The 23,636-nt window shown below is 40.5% G+C and overlaps 1 protein-coding gene across 5 annotated transcripts in view; it reads left to right on the forward strand.

Moving 5' to 3' along the window:
* Window positions 1-16,605, forward strand: part of rptor (regulatory associated protein of MTOR complex 1) — a 460,420-nt gene extending 443,815 nt beyond the window's left edge. For all 5 annotated transcript variants that reach the window (XM_062970816.1, XM_062970817.1, XM_062970818.1 and 2 more), the window contains 5 exons: window positions 547-674; window positions 4,437-4,523; window positions 11,774-11,890; window positions 13,383-13,512; window positions 14,348-16,605. In XM_062970816.1, the coding sequence (XP_062826886.1) occupies window positions 547-674; window positions 4,437-4,523; window positions 11,774-11,890; window positions 13,383-13,512; window positions 14,348-14,416 (531 nt within the window). In that variant the 3' untranslated portion in view covers window positions 14,417-16,605. The remainder of the gene's footprint in view (window positions 1-546; window positions 675-4,436; window positions 4,524-11,773; window positions 11,891-13,382; window positions 13,513-14,347) is intronic.
* Window positions 16,606-23,636: the final 7,031 nt, after the last annotated feature.

The raw sequence follows: 23,636 nt of genomic DNA on the forward strand, positions 1-23,636 counted from the left end.
AAAATATGCAGTTTGGGAGCTGTTTCTGGTAGAATTAGTGACCTTGACTGGAGCAGAACAGATTCTGTCCCACTTGTTGAGTCTATAATGATATCCAGGCCAGCCTGATTTAAAACACTTGAGTGAGTGGCTGCATTTCAAGAACAATAGCAATAAGTAGTAATAAGTAATAACCCATTTTCTCTCAGGATTGACACAGACTATTTGTAAGCTTACACTAGTGTAAAATGTGGTATTGGTGGTTGTAAATTGGTTGATTCCTACAGTGTGTCCATTGACAGTTAGTTTTGAGACTCAATAGTACAGGTAACCAGAGCATTTTTGAGTCTGATATGATTACCTGTGATAGTCCCCATTCATAGCAGCATGCCTAAAATCTCAGATCGGCTGCTGCAGTAACCCTGTTAACAGATCCATATCCATTGTGAGTACATTGGCTATTGTTCTGTATTGGTGCTCCAGGTAGTAGAGGGGCAGATTGTTCTGTGTCCAGTGCTCTTAAAAGATCCTTTTAATTTGATCTTCGGCTTGTGTTTTTTGCTCTAGGATATTCCCACAGGGGCTGACAGCTGTGTCACCAGCCTGTCCTGTGACTCTCATCGGTCACTAATTGTAGCAGGACTGGGTGATGGCTCCATTCGTGTTTATGACAGGCGGATGGCTCTCAGTGAATGGTAAGGCATCTATCTCATTATATGACTAGCAAATAATGCTCACTCTTTTACTCATGCTTGTTCTCTCTTCCTTCCTGCTTGCCTCCCCTCTCTTAGCCCTAAGTGCACTTGAAATGGCTGTTCTAATATGCCTTTCTGAAATGCTGTGTAGTTGGTTGTAGTCCTTGGAAACATAATGCAGAAACAATCCTTGAATGCATGGGGGTGGGGAGGAAAGGCACAACTGAATGTTTAATGATTAGATAGCTTTCATCATATTACTGAAGGCCATTTCTTTAGAAATATCTGTGATGGCAAGGGAAATGACATCCTATATAACCCATACTTGGTAAAAAAAATCTTATCCTTCCACATTACACATTCCATAGATGTACATCTTAGTTTTAAGATACAGCAGATTTTTAGAGGGGATGTTTTTCTATATTCTGTCAATGATAACAAGAGATACAAGCTGGGCACTGACTAAAGGCTGTAAATTATAGAGTGAAGCACATCCAGCGCTTGATTTCTCTGTAATTAGGCCAACATCATACAGGCCTTAGTTCAAGCTTCATTTACTCTCTAGTACTCCCTATTCAAACTCTACTGTGAATGTTTATCAACATCCTGCATATTACAGTCACTCTGGGATTTCCCTGCCAAACTGTATCTTTCTTTCTGCTTTGTCTAAAAAGCCATAACCCACAAATGGATTTTCAGCCAAATATTATAAGCAATATAAAGAAAAATTGGCTCAAATTATATTATCAGTAATGATTATACTGCAAAAAAGGTGAGATTCTGGACTTGGGCAGAGGCAAATATAGTTCTTATCCCCAAACAGGATAGAGATGTGGAACAAATGAAGAACTACCGTGTTTCCCCGAAAATAAGACAGTGTCTTATATTAGTTTTTGCTCCCAAAGATGCACTAGGTCTTATTTTCAGGGGATGCCTTATTTTTCCATAAAGAAGAATTCACATTTATTGTTGAACAAAAAAATAAACATTTATTATATACTGTACAGTAGTTGTCATCACAAACCAGTATAACCAGACAAACTGTGAATCCTATCAAGAATATCTTGTTACTACCATTATTTCCATGTACAACAATCTACGGGACATACATTGACCAATCCGGCATGCTCTGGTGTTCTGTTCAGTGGGCATACTTCTAAACAAAAACTTTGCTAAGTCTTACTTTCAGGGGAGGCCTTATATTTAGCAATTCAGCAAAACCCCTACTAGGTCTTATTTTCAGGGGATGTCTTATTTTCGAGGAAACAGGTTATAGATCAATTTTGCTATTAAATTGTAATTATAAATTATTTGCAGAAATCCTTGCAAACAGATTAAAACGAATTCTGGCTAAAATTATAAATGAAGTAGGCTTCCTCCCAGATAGACAGTTAAATCAGAATGTAAGAATGATATTAAATATAATAGAAGAGCTGAACAAGATCCCAACAGATCTCGCATTGTTATTTCTTGATGCTGAGAAAGCGTTTGGCAATGTTTATTGGGAATTTATAGAAAAGGTATTGATTCAATATGGGGTGGGCCAACAATTTTGAAATGCAGTGGGTGCGTTTTCCTCAATTAAGAGGGGTATAATTTCAGATTCAGCTGGCATGTCTATTTATGGTATGGAAAGGATAAGGCTAATAAAGATTTTAATAGGTATCCGATAAGAGCTAGCCTTCCAACAATGTGGAAAAGGTATAAGGAAGGGATGAAGCCAAAAAACCCCTTTATAGCTGTGTCCTTTGGAAGTGGTGTTAAAACCAATGAGGAATTGAGAACATATAGGGAATACCTAATGGATGAAAAAGGACAATGGAAATTAAAAGAGAGAGAAGACCTAAGGATAAATGATTGGCGTTTAGGTATTATCAACTAGAGGATATATTTTGGAAAGATACTAAAATTGGGTTTCTCAAAAGGAAATCAGAGTTGGAGAATATTTTGGAGAAAGAAAATAAAGGACTGATCTCTGGATTATACAAATATATTTTAGAGTATAATCTGGAAAATATTGAATAAAAACAGTAATAATTTCTTGGGTCAGAGACTTAGGGAAAAATATAGATTTGGATAATTGGGAATACCTATATAAAAAGGATTTAAATTTTCAATAGCGGGGTCCATCAGAGAAAATATGTATAATACGTTTTATAGAAGTTATATAACCCCGGCATTAATGGCTAAAATTGATAAAAGCCAACCGGGAGAATGTTGGAGATGCAAAGTACAGAAAGACACCATCTTCCATGTTTGGTGGGCCTGTATGATGGTAAAATAATTGGAAAAAAGTGACAAAATAAACAGTAAATAAGAAACAGCACTTTAAAAACAGAGGAGTTCCAGACATAAATCATTCAGGGGCAGCTAATGACTCTGCACAAAAGATTCCCCCAGGCAGGAAGAAGCCAGGAGATGAAGCTATTCAATGCTAATTAGGTGATTAATTACAACTTTCACACTGGCCTCCAACTGACAAGAGTTCTTCTCTCACCCTGGACTTTCCACAGATATATAAACCTTCCTTTCTTAGTTTTCCCATATTCCTCACAACCTCTGAGGATGCCTGCCATGGATGTGGGCGAAAAGTCAGGAGATAATATTTCTGGAACATGGCCATACAGCCCGGAAAACACACAACAACCCTATTGGTAATCACATTGGCTACATGCCCCCCAAATGGTCACCCAATCTGTAAAACAGGATACTTATAAAAGGGACCTTCCACACCAGTAAAAAAAACTAAACAGTGCAAAACCATGACAATTGGTTTGTTCTCTGTGATTCCGTTCCTGCACACTGGTATTAAACCATTTTTCTAGCACTATGAAAGACCTAAGCCTCCTAACACCACCTTCCATCCTTCCATCCTCCCATCCCCACCTCCCAGTTTAGTAAGTGAGCAAGTGAGGGAAGATTGGTGCTGTCAGGCCCAGCCAGTCCGGCAGTTTGATTTCCTCCCAAGGATTTGACTTCAGCTCAAGATAGACATCTGTGTTACTGAAGTCATTATTGAAAATGACATAGGGCAGCAGCAGGTGTGACGGCAAACAATTATAAATAATCAAACCCACAAACGTTCAAACCAAGTATATGGAGGGCTGAGAGATAAATATGATACCTGATCATTTAGTAGGCTTCTAACTGAGAATTCCTGAGAAGGCTCAACTACATAGGAATCTTAATGCCTGGCAATTTTGCCAGATCATTTCAAAATTATTCAGTTCCCAGTAGCCTAATCCTGAGCCGGGAAAGCTTTAGTCCTTCTCAGCTTCTAGAGTGCATTGGGACAGTCAATTGGATTCATCTCTTTCCACCTAAATTTCCACTGTCTCTGCCATCCATTAGCAGGTTTGATGGGAGCACAGAAGAGAGACTACTGCCCTTTGTGTTTATAACCAGCATATGAAAAGGAGGAAAATTACTGTATTGTATGGATTTTAATATTCATTAAAAGACAGAAGTTGCTGAATGTTTCTGTTGCTTCCTTCCACTAAAACAAGAAATTGTCACCTCCTGTCTTTACTCCTTTTCTCCCGTTTCCTTTACTGGTAAGACTGGAATACTAGGACATGTTCTGACATATGCAGCAGCAAAATGTGATGCTAATGCTTACCTTCTCACAGGTGCATGCAACTTTACATAACCGAGAGGCCAGTCCCATGAAGCAGATGGTTTCCTTTACAAGTGGATGGCTCAATCTTTTCTGGGTTTTCTCCAATTCTGTCTTACAAAGTTTCTCTTCTCTCTCTCTTTTAGCCGTGTGATGACCTACCGAGAGCATACAGCCTGGGTAGTGAAAGCATATTTGCAGAAACATCCTGAAGGCAACATCATGAGTGTCAGGTAGGAGAAAAAATGAAAAAATTGAACAAGGGGCCTCTGAATATTTATGCGACATTTTCTTGTCAAAACATTATTTTGCACTTTCTTGTTTAAAATTCTGTCACTGGTATTTAAACAGTGAAGTGGTTTGAGCTCCTCACTATGGCATTTCTACTGTGCAATTAACTCTGCTGCAAGATGGGATGTGAGAGGAAATGGGTACCCGCCACCTAGAGTTTTCAAACCTCAGTCAGAAAAAAACAACTTGAACCTCTTGAAAAGAGGGCACAGGGTTCTATGGAGGCTCAGCTTTGTCTTAAGTTTGGGCCCAAAGAATGAGAGAACAGTAGGAGGATTGCTGCACGCTGTAAGAATAGTACTCAGAGAAGCCAAGGGCTTGTCACTTGCCATTGCTGTAAGTGAGGAACATAACATCTCGGGGCTCGGTGTTGACCCCTGGGGAGTGATAGTCAAAAACCCTTTACTTTGCTGGCAGTTGCCGGCATCTTCTTAGGAACTCTTACCTCTCTCCTTATCAGAAACCTAAAGATAATGACTCTAAACGTAAACAGAAATACACCTCTGATGGATCTGAAGTAAAATGGGAAAAGCCAGTAAGTAGCCAGAGCAAGTCTTACTAGCAAGAGAGAAATCTTTTCGGTGGGGGAAAGTTTTCATCACATGCTTTAAGCTTATTGCTATGCAGGATTATTTCCCTATCTAGCAATTTTCTGTGCATAAATCCATTTCTCGTGCCTTGTAAATATGGTGTGGGAGCACTGTTTTTATTTGTTGTCCCATTCAGAGGACAGCAAAAAATAATTTACTGCCACTAAGCTGCAGTTTGTTTTCAGAAATGCTCTTCCTTGCATTACAAGAATGGAAAGAAAATACAATTCTCTAAGATGTAACAGTTTTCCATTGCTGGGGAATATTACAATTTCTGTTTCTCCATGAAGAAAAGGTTGAGAGGCCCAGGTTGCAGATTGAGAAGTTCTTCCCTCATCTGCTGCAATTCCTCTTAGCTTCATTGTTGCATCTGGCTGCAGAGGAGGACCGTGAAGGGTCCCCCTTCTATTAGACCAGCATCTGATCTATTTGGGTCCCTATTCCATGTCATTTCAATGCCATCTGCCCAGGAAGATCAAACACCCTCAGGAAAAAAACTTAGTATCTTGTCAAAAGAGGATAAACTGTAAAAAAACGGCACCTCACAGAAGGCAACGGCTTGTCATGATTCATGATTTATTACCATACTCCAAAATAATGCAGCAACCTTTCTGAAGCTAACCAAACCTTGGTCTAATTTTGGTTGTATGAGCTCCATGTGGGTTGCCTTGGACTTATCACAGAAGAGGTGAAATTGACATATAATTAATGAACAGGTATTGGTGGCAGTATCATATTCACTTCACTTCACTTTTTGTGAGATATTGTGAGATATCTTTCAACAGGCAGAACACTCTCAGCTTATAACAACAGATTCTCACATCTTGGGCTTGTTTGATACATTCCTTTTTGCATTTACACTGCTTTTGGATATGAGAAGGGATAACCACTGAACTCTGCTGAGCAGCAAAGTTTGGGGTGGGGATTGTGGGGTTGCATTGTCCCCTACTCTGTCTGTGGCTCCTTAGCTTCTCCTCCTCTAATTACATGCCTTATGCCATATTAGAAGGGATTTTCGTGATCTGGAAATGGGTTAGGTTGGCATCTTACTGCAAAAATCTCTTTTTAAAAAGTAGTGATCTGACCCCCGAACCAAAGTATAAACTGTACATGTATCTGTCAGCCATGGGGAATGGTCTCATGAATAGTGATATTTGCTTATTCAGAAGGTCAGGAAAAACTTGACAAGAGATTTATGTACCAGGAAGGAAACAGATGAGCCTTTGTGAAGAAAAGCCTAAGCTCTTCATTTCCCACAGTAAAAACAGCATACTGAAGGATAGTGCTGACTTCAGTTTTGATCGGTATAGCTTCAGGTTAGTTTTCTGTGCTTAGAGGGCATTGTGTTCTCCTTCTTTCTTGTAGTTCTGTTCCTGTTGAATCAGACGAGGGCTTTAAAGCCGTTTTTAGCAAGGGAGGGTGTGTGTGTGAGAGAGAGAGAGAATACTCATATTCCTGTTTTTGGCTAAAACAATTGCAGGATTATTCCAGAAATATCATCTATCTCTAACATAAACAACCTACTCTACTCCATATTATAACAGGATTTTTTTTTCTAAAGAAAGTTGTAGCGGCAAGTGGGAATTTCAAATTGCATGCAGCCTCAAGCACTACTGTGGCTAGAATTTCCCAAAAGCTGAATTGATGAATCATACTGCTTTCTCATCTCAGTGCGTCCTTTTGAGAAGATTGTGTTTCCTTTGTTTCAATTAGTACTTTAGCACATTAGAATCTTTTATTAAAATGCAACTGTTATGATTCTGAATTTGGTGATGGTTGCCATGCTCTCTACACCCATTGATTGGACTGGCAGAGACATGTTTCACAGCACTGAAAGCTGTGAGATTTTTAAAAGAACATCCTGGATCTGTTATTGGGTTTTCTCTTTCAAGTGGCTTATATCTGGCATGATTACTAAGTGGCCTTTAGCCACCAAATCTTCCTTATGATAGTACAGTAGATCTAATAAGACAATCAGCATTTGTGCTCAGGTTTTTTTTACAGAAACTGGAACAGATTGGGTTCAGACAGCAGTATTCCATCATGCTTTCAGATAATAGAATACATGCAGGAAAAGATCCCACTTCAGTCCCTCTGGGTTATCTGATCCAAAGGATGGCAACTGCTCAATTTCTAGTATTGTCAAAGATAGGCAGTATTAGAAGAGGCAGACCAAATCTACATGACCCAGCAAATCATTACATTGGGATTCTAATGTAAAGCTTTCCTTTCCTTTGTTTGCTTGTTTTCCCACTCTCTGATTGGAGCTATCAATACATCTTTCACTTCTTGACATCTAGAGTGGTAGCTAGAATGGTTTTTCTCTTGAACTGTCATTTTGTAATAGAAACTTTGGCTGTCCTAGTGTGTGTCTCTGCACCAACAATACGTCTTGGAATGTGCTGTGGAACATATTTTGACTAGCATGTATACTGCCAGTTTGTAAGCTCCAGCTTTCGCATACATCAGCATCACTTTCCATAAGCTTTCACTTGATCAACACAAAGAGTCAAATATAGGTACTTTCTTTTTTCTACTTACAATTATGCTTTCCTCCTCTTTTTCTTGGCAATTCATTTTGACAGTACAGCCCTAGAGCCCACTTCTTGTGCAAGTACAAAGGGAAGGCTGCTGCCTCCACACTTTTTAGCTTTGAAAATCCTCTTTAGTGTGTGTATGCCTTCAAATTGCCTGTCAACATATAACGGCCCTTTGAATTTCAGAGAATTATCTTAGGCAAAATTCACCCAGAAGTATGTCAATTCCTTTCTCTAAAATGCAGCTGACAGCACCTTATAATTGTTGATGATCTCTCATCCAAGTGACCCAGGGCCCTTCCAGACAGGCCCTATATCCCAGGATCTGACCACAGGTTTTCTGTTTATCTCAGATTATCTGGAAGTGTGGACTCATACAATCCAGTTTAAAGCAGAAAACCTGGGATCAGATCCTGGGATATAGGGCCTGTCTGGAAAGGGCCCCCAGCTTTGCTTCCAAGGTCAGATTAGATCTGTGCCTTTGGATATTTAGGCAAGCTAAAGTTGTGTTACCTGTAATGAATGTGATGCTCCCTGCAAACTCTTGTTTATTCTTTTGTTAATCCACTTTTCTCCCATATGGGACAGAAAACAACACATTGCAGAGAATTCCTCCTCTTCTCCATCTTGGTTTCATTAGCTTAACATAATAAAACCAAGTTAGAATGATGCTGGTCTTGTCTCTAGGCACTGTGTGGTGCTTAAATGAAAAGTAACAAACCTACATACTAGGTTATAGTTTGAAGAAACTGAAAACCAAAATGTGGATCAGGCATGAAAGACTCAGGAGAAGATACAGGAATATATTGCCGGGGGGGGGGGGGGGGGAGCAATGAGATCCAGAGAAAGGGAGCAGACTAAATGAGGGAATGGAGGGGAAAACAGAAGAAGGAATCCATGATGCTAAAAAGAGAAAAATATCAATAGAGATAACCAACAGCCAAATGAACAGGCAAAAGAAAAAACTTAGGAAAAGCACCAAAGAGAAAAGATGTTAAAGCATACTAGCACATTTGTCTTCTGTTATATGAGAATACTGTCCTTTTAATTAAATTGACATTCAAGGCTTTGAATAGAATTATAACTTTATTTTGTGATACTTTATCAAACTTTAGTAAAGGTAAAGGTTTTCCCCTGACTTAACATCCAATCGTGTCTGACTCTGGGGGTTGGTGCTCATCTCCATTTCTAAGCCAAAGAGCCGGCATTGTCCGTAGACACCTCTAAGGTCATGTGGCCGGCATGACTGCATGGAGCAAAATTTTATTTATGGCCATTTTCCTCTAATATGAACGACAGTTTGTGGTTATAATGGTTCTCAATTTAATATCCTAACAATCTGATTTGGAGTTCCCTGTAATTATGATGTCGGTTGAATGGTTTCAATCTTCCTCAGTTAATTATACAAACATGCTCTAAGATACTGATTCGCATGAATGCTTGCTTGCAGTGGGCTTTACTCTGTATGCAGAGTTTTTCAGGCCTCATACCCAGCAACTGAGCTTTGTTCCTATGCAGGAACACAGTATGCTGTCTTACGGCATGTGGAAAAAGGTCAATCCACATTTTCAGAAATTGACTATTGTGCTAAAATGTAATCATAGGACTAAGCTCTAGCAAGACTATAGCCTTCAGTCCTCTCTGTTTTCTACTTTAGCATCTGTAATTCATTTATTTACTAATTTTTGTTTGTTTGCTTGCTTGTTTATTATCCCACCTATCTCTCAGCATGGGATCCACAGACCTCAAATTCTCACAATGTGAGGACTGAAAGGATCTTTTCGGGCCTTAATAATGTAAGATCATGACAATTCCTTAGATAATGGCTTCCTCATGAAAAGGTTTGATAGGCCAGAGAGAAATAGAGAGAGAAGAACAATATGGCAAATGATGTCGGATTGTGCCAGAGTCTAGCCCCTTGGTATAATTTCAACTTCTACATTTGTTCATTGGTGTTCTGATGGTTGGATGTCCTACAATCCAGGAATTTATGCAGAGAGGAACAGCATGAAGTGGAGGATTGCTTCAAGGGATTTCATTCCATGAATGTTGTACTGGGCAGTGTGAAAAACCTACCATTGCATCGTCTGTCCGGCTGCCATAGGAATTAAGGAGCTGTTATTAATTACCATGGCTGTCAGGTCAAAGACGCCTGATGGACATGGTTAGAGGGCACATGTTACAAGCCCATTGCTGAAGTCAATTTATTCGTTTTCCTTCTCACAAATCCCTTTCTGCCCAGAGGTTTAGCTTAAGAAACACAGTGTTGGACAAATGTGATAAACCCATACTTCAACCTTACTTCTTTCTTTAAATCATCATTTTAAATATATATTTTAAAATAAGTAAAAATGAACCAGTTTTATGAGTTAAAGGTCCATTAAACAAAATGGCAATCTAGCTAAAGACTACCCACTACACTTGGCTAATTTATTGTGAGCTTAATCAAGAATTGATGATATTTATACAATCTAATTTTAAAGGTCTTAAACTGGTAAATCTATTACAGGCTTGCCACTCTGAAGTCAGTTCCTTGGCACAGAGTAAGATGTTGAGATATTGTTCACGTTTTTCAGTTCAGGGAATATGAAGTTGGTTATTGCTCAGATATGAGACAGAATCAGACAGATTTTCTAACAATCCATTGAGCTGGTAAGGAGGAAATGTGAATATCAACCTCATATTGAGGTTGTTGGTAACTTCTTAAACCCAGATGGGACAATTAAAGATTAGGATATGATAAAAGACAATTGTGGACAAAGCAATTGGCTGTAATGGAATGGTTTGAAACAAAGGATTATAGAGTGGAGGAGAAAGGAAAGTCCAGAAACAGATTTTAATCAGATATCAAAATGGAAATTAGAGAAGGAGAAAGGCTTGATGGGTTTTATTTATAAGAAAATAGTCGATAAACAATATAAACTGAAACAAACACTAGTTGAGATATGGAAAGAGGATTTAAACAGCAATGAGTCAGGCATTGAACACTGGATTAATTCAATTTAAAAATTACACATATTAGGACCAGAGAAACACAATAGAAAATATTAACCAAATGGTATAGAAGCCCTCTTAAATTAGCTCATATAACTAAATCATCGTCAAAACTATGTTGGCACAAATGCGGTGAAATTGGCTCTTGTACGCCTATGTGGTGGAACTGTGACAAGATAAAAAAAAATTATAATAAAATAAAGAAAGAGAAGGAAGAACTAATAAGGCAAAAAGTAGAGCTGAATAAAAGGAAAAAAATTATTCAGAAAATTGGGAGCAAGAGGAGCACTAACAAATGGGCAGATATCATAAAACATATGATAGAAGTGGCCCAAGCAACAGTAGCCTTGAGCTGGAAAGAGCAGGAAAAATGGGAATTTTAAAAATGGTTTGAATATTTAGCAGACTGTATGCTCCAGGATTATATTTTTGAAAAGAGGATGAAATACATAACAGGCTGTTGTAATAAGAACTGGGACTCGAAATGGGGAACTCTGATAGCCTGAGTAAAAAGAAAAAGAAAATATAAAGAACTAAATCACACTCTCTTCACGATGGATCAATTCAAATATTTGAATTGAAAATACAAATGTTCCCAGTGGGTGTGGGGTGAAGGGGGAAGGAGGGTGGGGAGAAAAACTGCTGGACACAAGTAGTTGAAAAGTGTGGAATTGGGACTGATAAGGTTAAGTAAATAAGATACATTATACTCAGTGAAAATGTAAATGGAATTTCATTATTGAGATTTGTATTACTCTACTTGTGTCTGCAATTCATTTTTTAAAAATTAAAAAAATTGTGCATATTAATCCTGTAGGCATGAATGTGTGGAGCTGTACTAAGATGAATCAATTGTTTAGTTCAGCACCCAAAATCTTAGAGCTGCTGCTTGAAAGAAATTGTAGCAGTGGGCTAACGTTAAAATGCTGTTTGCAGTGAAGAACAATTGTCAGTAAAGTGAACATAGTTGTTTCACCCTCCTGACTCTAGCCAGATCTTGGGATAAGTAGTACAACCTTCTCTCTATGAGGAAGCAAGTGATTAATAACCCGACACTTTATCTGTTCACAGTGTAAATGGAGATGTCCGTTTCTTCGATCCGAGAATGCCAGAATCAGTGAAGGTCCTTCAGATAGTCAAAGGGCTGACAGCGCTGGATATTCATCCACAAGCCAACCTATTTGCTTGGTAAGTTCTACAAGAGATCTGGCCAGGAATAGCCTGTTTTTTCACAAAGCACAGGAGAAAGCTCCCATTGATCAAACACTGGCATTGTTGCACCCAAGGCAGTGAGAGCACTGGAAACCAAACAGAGACCAATAATCATATAATATCTTTATTAAAACAATTATAAATTCAGGAATGAATAAGTGGAAAGGATGAGTGGGCAATAGTCCTTTGTAAAAAGGTATAAATTAGTCCAAAGAGTTGAAATGTCCAATGTTATTGTCCAGAGTCCAGAAACTGAAACACGTTCAAAACTGTTGGAAAGTTCTTGAGCGGGGAAAACTACAAGGAAGCAAGACTGAATAATGAGGTCCAAAGTCACTGGAATGTCTTTGATATCAAGGCAGGAATGAGACGAAGCTAAAACCAATCTTGATACAGGAACAAGGCAAGGAAGTGGATTTACTTCAGTTCTAATCGGGAGTTGCGGCTCGGCTTGGCCGCCAGGAACAGGAAAACTTGGCTTGGTAGAATCAGGAACTAGAATCGGTGAACTGTTCTCAGGAAATCGCTACTTTGACACAGCTAAGTGTTCACAGTGTAGGGCACTTTTATGGAACTTGGATCTGATCACAGCGAAGGGAAGCCAACTGCCCAGAGGTTCCCAAGGGAATCTTCTATCCATTATCCCCTCGAGATGCCAAACCTTGACTCCTTCGAATCCCTTGTTTTTCTAATCTCTGGCGATGCAGAAACTCCCTTCTGTTAAAGGATACATTCCCTGGAGAACTTGGAACATCTGGTTCAGCCACAGGAGTAATATTTTCAGTATCTCTCCCAATTAAGGAAGCATCCGAGCTATCAACAGCTGGGAGCTGTAATTGGAAGGAGCTCTGCGGACTAGGCAAGAAGTCAGAATAAGCGTCATCCTGGTCAAAGTTCATTTCTGAATCAGGTTCAGAAGCCAAAGGTGGCTGGGGTATGAGAGGCATTTCTTTTCCTTGTCATAAGCAATGCAGCTTCTTTCCCTCATTTACAGTCAAGATATTTTACCTTTGTATGTTTAATTGAATTTTAGTACCTTAGATATCAAAAATAATAGGTTTTGTAATTCATGATACCAAGAAAGGCTTTTCTTTCTAAATATAGCAAGTGTTTAGTTTGGTAGGTGTGTGCTATCTGGTTTCACCACTTTGGAATTTGCAGTCAGGATCATCCCACAGTTAATTCTGTTGGCTCTTTTGCCTCAACAGTACCTCCAAGAATCTCCATTTGACCCTGTCAATCTTTGGCTTTGGATCTGTTCAATGGTGGGATATATTTAAGATTGTAAGATTTAAAAGAATATCTCTTTACAAATTTCCTATTGCTCACCTGAAACCTTTGCTTTCTGCCCTGTGAATGGCACCTTTTCCTTTGGTTGATCAACACAGAATAGAAAACCTCTTCCTGAATCCCCATCACTAGTAATGTTTGTGTTATTTGGACTACTGTCTTCTCTTTTTCCTTGCAGTGGCTCCATGAATCAGTTTACGGCAATCTATAATGGGAATGGTGAGCTGATCAACAACATCAAGTACTATGATGGATTCATGGGCCAGAGAGTGGGTGCCATCAGCTGCTTAGCCTTCCACCCCCACTGGGTCAGTCTCTTTTCTCTGATCTAGAATCTCTATACCGTTGATTGTAGAACAAATTTGGGTAGTGTTTGCTTTGAAGAGATTGATCCAAGTCCAACCTTCTAGTAGCTATCTAGTTATAATCATAAAGATTACCTTTCTTGGACAAGGACCTATCTAGTCCAGCTGAGCTGAAAAAGATGTTGGATGGTGTGGTGAGTAAGGCAAAGCAGGTTCGTGACTGTGTGTATAAGCAAGCCCAATTCTTAAAACAGCAGAACTGCAGAAAAACAGATTTCCAGTGCAAGATAAGAAACTACAGAGTGCTTGATGTCTTTTATAATAGTGTTGATTTTTGAACCTGCTGCTGTTCCTCCAAGGAGATTTCCACAGCAATTTATATTTGAGGCTGCAGGTAAGACTTTCTAGAAATTACAGAAGTTCTCCAAATGTAGCAGCCTACAAATGAACTCACTGTTGGTGAGGGTTTTTTTTTTTAAAATGTTGTTTTCTCAAGAGAGATTGTTCCATCTTCCACAAAGACTTAGAGAGGTGAGGAAGGTTCTCCATGACCTCACTTCAAAAAGCAATGAATATGTTTTACTATTTTACCCTAAAGCAACAAAGATTAGTTTGTCCACCTTTCTCAGTTTGAATTGGAGGAAAAGGGATAGGATCTGTCTACAGTTACAGTAGGCTTTGGAGAGAAATGCAGTTGACACCACAACCAAAATCCCCCAGTTTTTCCCCTTGTAAGGATGGTGAAGACCAGAGATTGAGAGAGGCAAAAAGGGCATGCCTGAATTAGTGGATCCCATTTTTAAGCGTTCATTATATATTTTCTTCTTCCTTTCCACAGCCGCACCTGGCAGTCGGAAGCAATGACTACTATATCTCAGTGTACTCGGTGGAGAAACGGATCAGATAACAGTGTGTGGATGCTTTGTCAGAGCAGGACATCTTCTGGCAGGCGGGACCATGTCTCACTCATGATGTACATAGTGAAAGCATCGACTTGAATGTTTTGTGTTGGCTGCTGCTGCTGCTGTGCAACCCCATAACTTGAACACTTTTTGTCCTGATTTAGCTACTGATGATTTTGAGTCAGAGAAGGAGAGAAGCAGTTCCTTGTTTTACTTCACAGCCGGAGCCTCCAGAAGCTACAGAAAGGGAGCACTTGTACTTTCAGTGGGATTCCGTCACCAGTGCTACATGTGACTGCTTCTCTGGTTGTTTGACAATATGTTCCTATGAACTAATGAGACAGCTGACTCCTGGAAGAGGGGGCGGGGTGTCCTTTAAATCAGGAATTCAGAATTTACCTACTTTTCCACATATTCTACCTAGAACGTCTGTGGCTGCTACCTATTTTGTGCCAAGTGCTGGCTTGGGCAGATGCATGCAAGCAGGCTGCCTGGCCGTGGATAGTCTGTGTATACCTTTCTACTCTTTATACCACTGGCCATCTTCTCTAGTGTTCACTATTCCATTGGAAGTAGACAAAAGGAATTAGTGGGAGTCCTCAGGAAGTGAGAGTTCTGAAAAAACTACTGGAGAGTTGGCTGCCACTCAGAGGGGAAAATGAGAAATGACCCCAAGTTCCTCGGTGTCCATTGGGAAACTGGAGTAATAAATTTGAATAGCTACATCATAATATAAAAGAGGAAGTTTTCCCCTGTTACCATCCACTCCATCCTTAATTTGCTCCAGTTTGCTCACAGAAGAACCGCATAAGCACAAGAAACGGCCTGCTACCTCCACATAGACAGTAAGGAGTTCGCTTATCATTGTACCACTGCCTTAAATCTCCCGCACCCTATGCTCTCCTTTTGCAAAAGTGCTATTACTCAGCTTGATAAATGGATGCAGTTGCTTGCAGCATGCATACAAATCAGGCCTATGCAGGTGTTTGCCTCTTTGGGCACTGTACCTGGGCTGAACATTGGGGCAGTCTTGCATACTTGGGGCCCTGTGTTTTGTTTGCATGCATACATGCTAATTGCAAGAGAATTGCTGGTGCTCCTGCTCTCTAGATTATGCCAGTTCCATCTCATGCACCATCTAGCTCCCATACAGTGAAGACTGCAATCCTTTCAGGACCCGGGGAAGTAACCCCAAATCAAAAACTGCCTGGGTAACTTTGGACACATAAGACAAGAAGGCCTTGCACAGCTTTGTGCCAGACTTGTACTACAGTTTAAGCCTTGGTGCCAATAAGTGTTATCCAGAAAGCTGTGGAGAGCCATGAAAGCAAAGTCTTACTAATAATGTTCCTTACTGTGATTGCATTAAGAACGGAGATCCATCCAGTTCATCTCGTCTCATGGAAGTCAGATTTGCCTTGCTTGAGGAATCCATCTCCTGGGCCTTGATATGAAACATTTCCCATGCATCATTTTGTAGGGTTTTGAATTTTGAGAGCTCAGCATGAAAAGTGCAAGGACAACTGCTCCTATAGCTAGCAAACTGTATGGCAGGCCACCAAAATTAAGTGGTGTAAATAAGTAAGAGGTTGAGGTGACTGGACAGAGCTCACAGTTTTGCTGACGCCAGCCTCAGTCATGCTGAGATATGCAGTCTTTGGCCCCCATTGCCATACCTGCCCCTCTGTAAGTGGCAATGAACTCAGGGAAGGACAGATAGGTGATAGATATTACTAACTAGCATCAAGCCAGCATTTGGGATCCATGTATAACTGACCTAAAACTACACAAATGAGAATAGGATGATTATTTTTTTAATTTAGATCCAATGGTTTGTTTCAAGAGCAAAATTCCTCGTGCTTCCTCTTAGCTTCCTCAGCCAGCACTATGGTTGTAGCGTCCCTCCCTTTTTTTAAAAAAATGTATGCCACCAGACTGTCATCTTCCATCCAAATATGCGTGAGGTGTGGTGGGGGCTGGATATTTCGCAAGTCTGATGTGTAGATCCAATCATGAAGTTTAACCAAGACTCCAGAAAGCATCCTACATATACAGTTCACTTATCTCTATATTTATTTTCAAATAAAATTAAAAGGAGACATGCATTCATTTAATAATAAACCACCACAAGATTGTAATGTGAGAATAAACAATTAATTAATAAATGGTTAATAAAATGTAAATGCTGAAACAACCTCTGGACCAGTGGGACCTATTGTGTGGTGCAGCAGAAGGGGATACGGAGAAACCTGAAGCATTTTTACTTTTTGGTATAGAGTATGAGAAATAAACAGATTGGAGTCCTCTCCATCCTTCCAGAGGAACCTGGAGTGTGGGAAGAGTTTCTAGCTATTCCTTCTGGCAAAGTGGGGAGAGAGAAGGCAAGCAAAAGCTACTGTGAAGCATTCAGACAGCACACACTTGCCCTCGTGTCTTCTTCCTTTCCTGGAGGGCTGAACTTGAGCCCCATCTTCAAAACGTTGATGGAGATAGGGTGGGGGAGGGGGAAAATGCCTCTCAGCCTAGGAAGCCTCCATGAAATACAGTCACACTAAGGGACAGGAGAGTAATGATTCCATCTAGCTTGGCTGAAGCAGTTTAAGATTAATTGATATGGTGTCTTCATGAATGAGGTTACCATGGGAACACTAAATGGTCTCTCTTCATCGTGTGTTTTCCAATGAAATGTGATGTGATGAATACATTACAGTTTATTTTAAAGAATGCCCTTACCCTTTCAGGAAGTCAATAGTACTGCTGTTCAGTATCTTACAGCGGTGGGAAGAGACATGATCTGGAGCAAAATTTCTCTACAACTTCTAATTGTATTCTGCCTAAGTTATAAGTACTCGATGGTTTCAGATTGTTTCAGTAGTTCCTCATTTAGTTTAACAGTAGTCCCTTCTTATTGTCATAAATCAGATTAATTCTGCCTTGATAGTTCTGTTGATGCCCCCTGCTTTTCTAGTCAGTTTCTTTTCCATTTTTTTCTGATTTTCCTTGGCTTTCAAAGCACAATCTGTTTGCTCAGAAACCAGATCATGTCTCTTCCTGCCTTTTTGAACCCAACAGGTGTATAGCAATAGCATCCATTTTTTCTGCGTCATGAAAAGAGTCAAAACTCTATGTTTCAATCAATACAATGAGTGTATAATAACAGATTTTGAATGATAAGACTTCACTGAAACCTTTTTTAAAAACACAGTCATCCTGATGTTTTGAACCCAGCAAAAGTTGCTATACTGTAGCTTATTTACTAGTAGTATCCCACACTCGGAACATATTTTGTGTTATGGCTGATGACTTACAGCTTTGCAAGATGCTATTACAACCAAGAGGGCTTCCACCTTGAAAATGTAAGTACTGCACAACTTTCTGCCTGCTGTCAAATGAACTCACAATGGGTGTTAGCTTTTCAAGGTGAGTTTGAAGTGAAGGATGCTGCTTTCATCAATATGTTGCCTGACTGTGAATGTCAACTAAGTCTACTGTGTGGTGAGTTGTACGTTACCGAACCACTTAGATACTTGACATCACTCTGCAACATAACAAGCTCAAAAAATAACCTCAGATGCATCACTCAGAACACTATTTCCACTGTTATAAAACAGCAGATAAATATCCTCTTATACTTCGTAATGTTATATTCAGATGGCCTGTTAATGTTTCCTGCTGTTTTAATATCTCAACTAGGTTTATTTCTATTTCTGGCTCATTCTAGGTGGGCTAATCATCTATAGAAGCTGGTTCGGAGCTCTTAACTTTAAGCATCTGCTTCCTGGAACCAAGTGGGTTTCAAACTCGGAGATTACAAAACATGCATGCAACAATTCAAACATAACCCTGCTTTTTCAGATTATTTTTCCTGCCACAACACAATTATTTGTTCTCATCTCTGGGCATATTCTTATAAAACCAGACCAAGACCTCAAACCTAGTCCCAGTTAAACCAACGCCACAGATTTGGTTGCTGAATGGTAAGCAAACGCTTCTGGATTCACTGGGTGTACTCTAGTTCAGACTTACTTACTTAGGCGATCCCTCGTAGTTCGAGGATGATTATCCTCCATCTGTGGGGTCTTGGGGGGGGGGGGTGTCCGTAGGTGGCTGAAGAGACCTATTCTTGATCTGCATGTTCTGCCACAGTGAGGACATGGTTTCCTGGTGGAAGGCGGTCCCCGTCAGGGTTGGCTTGACGGGCCTTCCTCTTGGCACGTTTCTCCCTTAAGCCCTCCATTCATGCCTCTTCAAACTCCGCAGCACTGCTGGTCACAGCTGACCTCCAGTTAGAACGCTCAAGGGCCAGGACTTCCCAGTTCTCGGTGTCTATGCTACAGTTTTTAAGGTTGGCTTTAAGCCCATCTTTAAATCTCTTTTCCTGCCCACCAACATTATGTTGCCATTTTTGAGTTCAGAGTAGAGCAGCTGCTTTGGGAGACTGTGATCGGGCATTCGGACAACGTGGCCAGTCCAGCGGAGTTGATGGCTTAGGAGCATCGCTTCAATGTTGGTGGTCTTTGCTTCCTCAAGCACGCTGACATTTGTCCACCTGTCTTCTCAAGAGATTTGCAGGATTTTTCTGAGGCAATGCTGATGGAAACACTCCAGGAGTTGGATGTGATGTCTGTAGACCGTCCACGTTTCGCAGGCATAGAGCAGGGTTGGGAGGACAATGGCTTTATAAACGAGCACCTTGGTATCTCTACAGATGTCCCGATCATCAAACACACTCTGCTTCATTCTGAAAAATGCTGCACTCGCAGAGCTCAGGCGGTGTTGTATTTCAGTGTCAATGTTGACTTTTGTGGAGAGCTGGCTGCCAAGGTAGCGGAAATGGTCAACGTTTTCTAATGTGACACCATTAAGCTGTATTTCTGGCTTTGCAGAGGGATTAGCTGGTGCCTGTTGGAAGAGTACTTTGGTTTTCTTGATGTTCAGTGAGAGGCCGAGCTTCTCGTATGCTTCTGCGAAGGTGTTTAGAGTGGCTTGTAGGTCTTCTGAGTGCGCACAGACTACATTGTCATTGGCATATTGGAGTTCTATAACAGATGCTGTGGTGACCTTGGTTTTAGCTCTCAGTCTGCTGAGGTTAAATAGCTTGCCATCTGTCCGATAGATGATTTTCACTCCAGTGGGGAGCTTCCCATCAACAAGGTGAAGTATAGCGATTAAGATGGAAAATAAGGTAGGGGCAATAACACATCCCTGCTTGACACCTGATTCCACCTTAAATGGGTCACTTTGGGAGCCGTTGCTGTCCAAGACTGTTGTGATCATGGAGGAGCCGCAGGATGTTCAAAAATTTGTCTGGACACCCGATTTTTTGGAGGATGGTCCAGAGAGCACTGCGATTCACTTTGTCGAATGCCTTTGCAAGGTCAATGAATGCCATATACAGAGGTTGGTTTTGTTCCCTGCATTTTTCTTGGAGCTGTCGTGCAGTGAAGATCATGTCCACTGTTCCTCTGGAGGGACGGAAGCCGTTCTGGGATTCTGGGAGGGTGTCTTCTGAGACAGGAAGAAGGCGGTTTGCAAGGATTCTTGCGAGGATTTTCCCAGCAGCGGTTAGAAGGGAGATGCCGTGATAGTTCCCGCAGTCTGTTCTATCCCCTTTCTTGAAAAGGGTGATGATGGTGGCATCCTTGAAGTCTGCTGGGATTTTCTCGGTCACCCACACTTTTTCAATGAGCTGGTGGAGTTGTTGTAACAGCTCAGGTCCACCCTCTTTGAAGATTTCAGCAGGGATCCCATCAGGTCCGCTGGCTTTGTTGTTTTTTTGTTGGCTGATGGCATTGCTGACTTCTTCCAAACTAGGCAGTGCTGCAAGCTCATCCCTGGTTAGTTGTTGCGGGATTTGTGAGAGTTCAGACTAATAATTAAGGTTAAGTCCATCTTGTCTTGTATCCATTCCCACAGTTGCAGCCAGAGATTTTAGGGTACTCACAAGGATAAAAGACACATTACAATCACAGCCATTTCATCACCATCATCTGTCACTGTGGCACAAAAGGGAATGCTGGAGGCAAATAGCTGGAGGGCAGAAAGGTGAGTTCTTTCCATCCTGAGGCTGCACACAAGCTCCAAATACTCAGAGCACATGCTTCACATGCTGGGGATGCACTACATTTTTGACAGCTGTTGGCATTCAAATACTATATCCCATTTTAAGCCACTTTTAATCACTCAAACCTAGTAGTAAGTTACATAGAATCATTGCTCTTTGTAAAGTACATTGAAGCGGCCGCTATCCTGAATCTACTTTCCATAATTAATTCAGGAATGGGCAACTTTAGGTTAAGCAGGCACTCTGGTATCAGGTGACTTCAGAGCAACCTATGCCTCTAGTGATATGGGGCCAATTTTACATTTTCAATCCCCAAAGGACCATTCAGTTCCAGGAGAAGTCTATTTTCAATATGAGACTTCCAGGCCATTTTCTGTTAGGAGAAAAAAGCATCCCTCTTGGTCTAGAATGACTTTTTAAAAGGTAAAACTGCCCCCTGTAACATTTTGAGGGCAAAACATACATTTTTCCCAAATGCCATACTTATCAGGAAGGAATCTAACCACATTTTCACATAATGCAGAATTTTGTAAACATTGTGATCCTTCCCCATCTTGTAGTCATGTCAGGTTTACACACACACAGTTTAAAGATGTCATGAATCATTTTCCCTCCCATAATTTCTTTTTCTTTAAATAACATACACATGAGCAAGAAAAATCGTAAGTGCCAGGTCCAAAGACCCTTTTCTTTATGTTTACAGTATTTTGTCTGGTAGCAAAACCATACATTAGCAACACTAACACAGCCCGATGAGTTGGTTGAATGTTGCAGATAAGTACCATATTTCACTGTGAGAAAAAGTTCCAGCTAAGGGGCTTCACTCGGCCCGCAGCCAAGCAAAGCCCCGTAGCTGGAAAGGGGTGCATGCGGGAGTGAATTCACTCTCTTGCATGCCTGCCCACTTTCCTTGGCACTGCCAGCCAAATCATTCCCTGTAGGGCAGTTGCACTCAATTCTTTTGCCTGGGCAAGTGAACTAAGGGCACAACTATTATGCAGGATATAGTAAAAGTCAATTTTTTCCATCCTGAAAATGGAGATCTATTATGCAATGGAAAATGCCCATCCTCTTTCCTCCAGTCATTTTGTTGTAAAAATGTTGACCACGGGTCAGATTTATGAAGCCCTACATACAATGGACTGCAATTTCAAGCATTTCCTACCATTGGCTAGGTTGGCTAAGACTACTTGGCTTCTCTCAATCATGTTCATTATGAATACTGTCAAATTTGCCATTACAAAACAAAACAAGGGGAACGGTTTCTTACTGAAGTACACCCAATGTGATGTCTTGTTTTATTTGTATTTTTAGCTCCTGAAGTCATTACATCCAAAATTCACAGAGAAACTAGTAAGCCACCATGAAACATGTTGTGAACCAGACTGTTTGTCCTCTTTTTGGCAAACTTGACATTATAACATATCTGCGAAAACTGCTGCTAAATTTAAGCAAGGTCCCCCTAGGAGAGCACTGAACCATAGGGCACCTAGAAGCCTATCATCCAGAAAAAGATTCCACATGCATTGCAGAGAAAAATTAAGCAACTCTGAGATAATTTATTCCTAGGGCAGAAGTTCTACATAGCTGAATGTTCTTTCATGCAGTTCATGTTACACAATGATTTATTGATGGCTGTGCAGAAATATAGCAGGCCTTCTGGTCAGACTTCCAGTGTAATACAAGGAGTTTGTGGGTGGAGATAGATAGATAGATAGATAGATAGATAGATAGATAGATAGATAGATAGATAGATAGATAGATAGATAGATAGATAGATAGACAGAGTAAAAGAAGGTTTGTTAGAATTATGCAAGTTATTACACTTACAGGTGATGCACTGAGCATACTTAAAGTCCTTTTTTAAAAAAACTAGGGCCATTTATTGCTTGGAAAATTGTTTTCAACATATCACTTGAGCTGAGATATGTGCTGTATCGGGATACCTACATGCGGCATCCCACCCTATCGTGGTGAGGAGTCCTGCTGTTATTATGCTAATGAATGCTTCCCCTTCCCAGCATTATGATTTCCTTGTTTTTGGTCTCATATTTAGAGTTTCAGCAACGACTTTATTACCATTCTAAGAGCACAGCTGCACCATAAACTTTTATTTGCCTTAATAAATTTAGGGAGACTGTGCAGGAGAAAGGGATATGACAACCCGCAATTTCCAAACTTAGTCTCAAGTAGTGGTTTACTCTCTGTTTCCTCTACTGTTAGTTACAATAGATACGGGAATGTGTACCCTCCACCATTTTACTAATGAAAAACAGTGGCCAAGTGACTTTCCCTCTCAGTCAGTCATCCTCAGGGATGCCTCTGTCAGGCATCCCTGCAGGCCTCTTCACCTCTCCTGTTGCCTTGGAGGCAATTCCCGTTGTGGCCCATCTCCAAGGCTGTGGAAAGGGCCCTTCTTCCCCTCTGCTGCCTTCCTCCCTTCCACTTCCTCCGCTGCTTCCAATTTGCCTCAGCCTCGCCGTATCTTTGTGCCCTTCTCCTCCTTCCTTAAGCAGTTGTTTGTAGTACAGCGGCTGTTGCTTGTTTGTCCAGCAGATGGGGTTTTTTGTGAATCAAAGCATGTTTTACCTGTCTCAGGTGTGACATGTGTATAATAGTAGGTATGTGAATACATTAAAACACTCACCAGTTCGAATGCTACATTGTGTCCAAATTTTGAAGCAATTGGTGAAGCAGTTTGGGAGATATGAGGCCCTCACAAATGGACATTTACATTTTTATTTATATAGATTGCTTATGTTGTACAGTGCCTTAAGGGCTTTGATTTTTTATAAAATCTAATTGAACCACAGTAATATAATATTGCACATGTAATGCTAGTTTAGTACCCCTTATCTGGAATTCTCAAATATTCTATAATCCAAAACTGTGTGCCTGGGTGGCTGAGATAGTAATACTTTTCTGATTGGATGGTTCAATAGACACATATTTTGTTTTCACAGAATCATAGAATCATAGAATTGGAAGAGACTTCATGGGCCAGCCAGTCCAACCCCCTGCCAAGAAGCAGGGAAATCACATTTTAAAAAACTCTGATAGATGACCATCCAGCCTCTGCTTAAAAATCTCCAAAGAAGGAGCCTCCACCACACTCTGGGCCAGAGAGTTCCACTGCTGAACAGCACTCACAGTGAGGAAAT

The sequence above is a fragment of the Anolis carolinensis genome, chromosome 2, assembly GCF_035594765.1.
Source record: "Anolis carolinensis isolate JA03-04 chromosome 2, rAnoCar3.1.pri, whole genome shotgun sequence".
Taxonomy (NCBI): domain Eukaryota; kingdom Metazoa; phylum Chordata; class Lepidosauria; order Squamata; family Dactyloidae; genus Anolis; species Anolis carolinensis.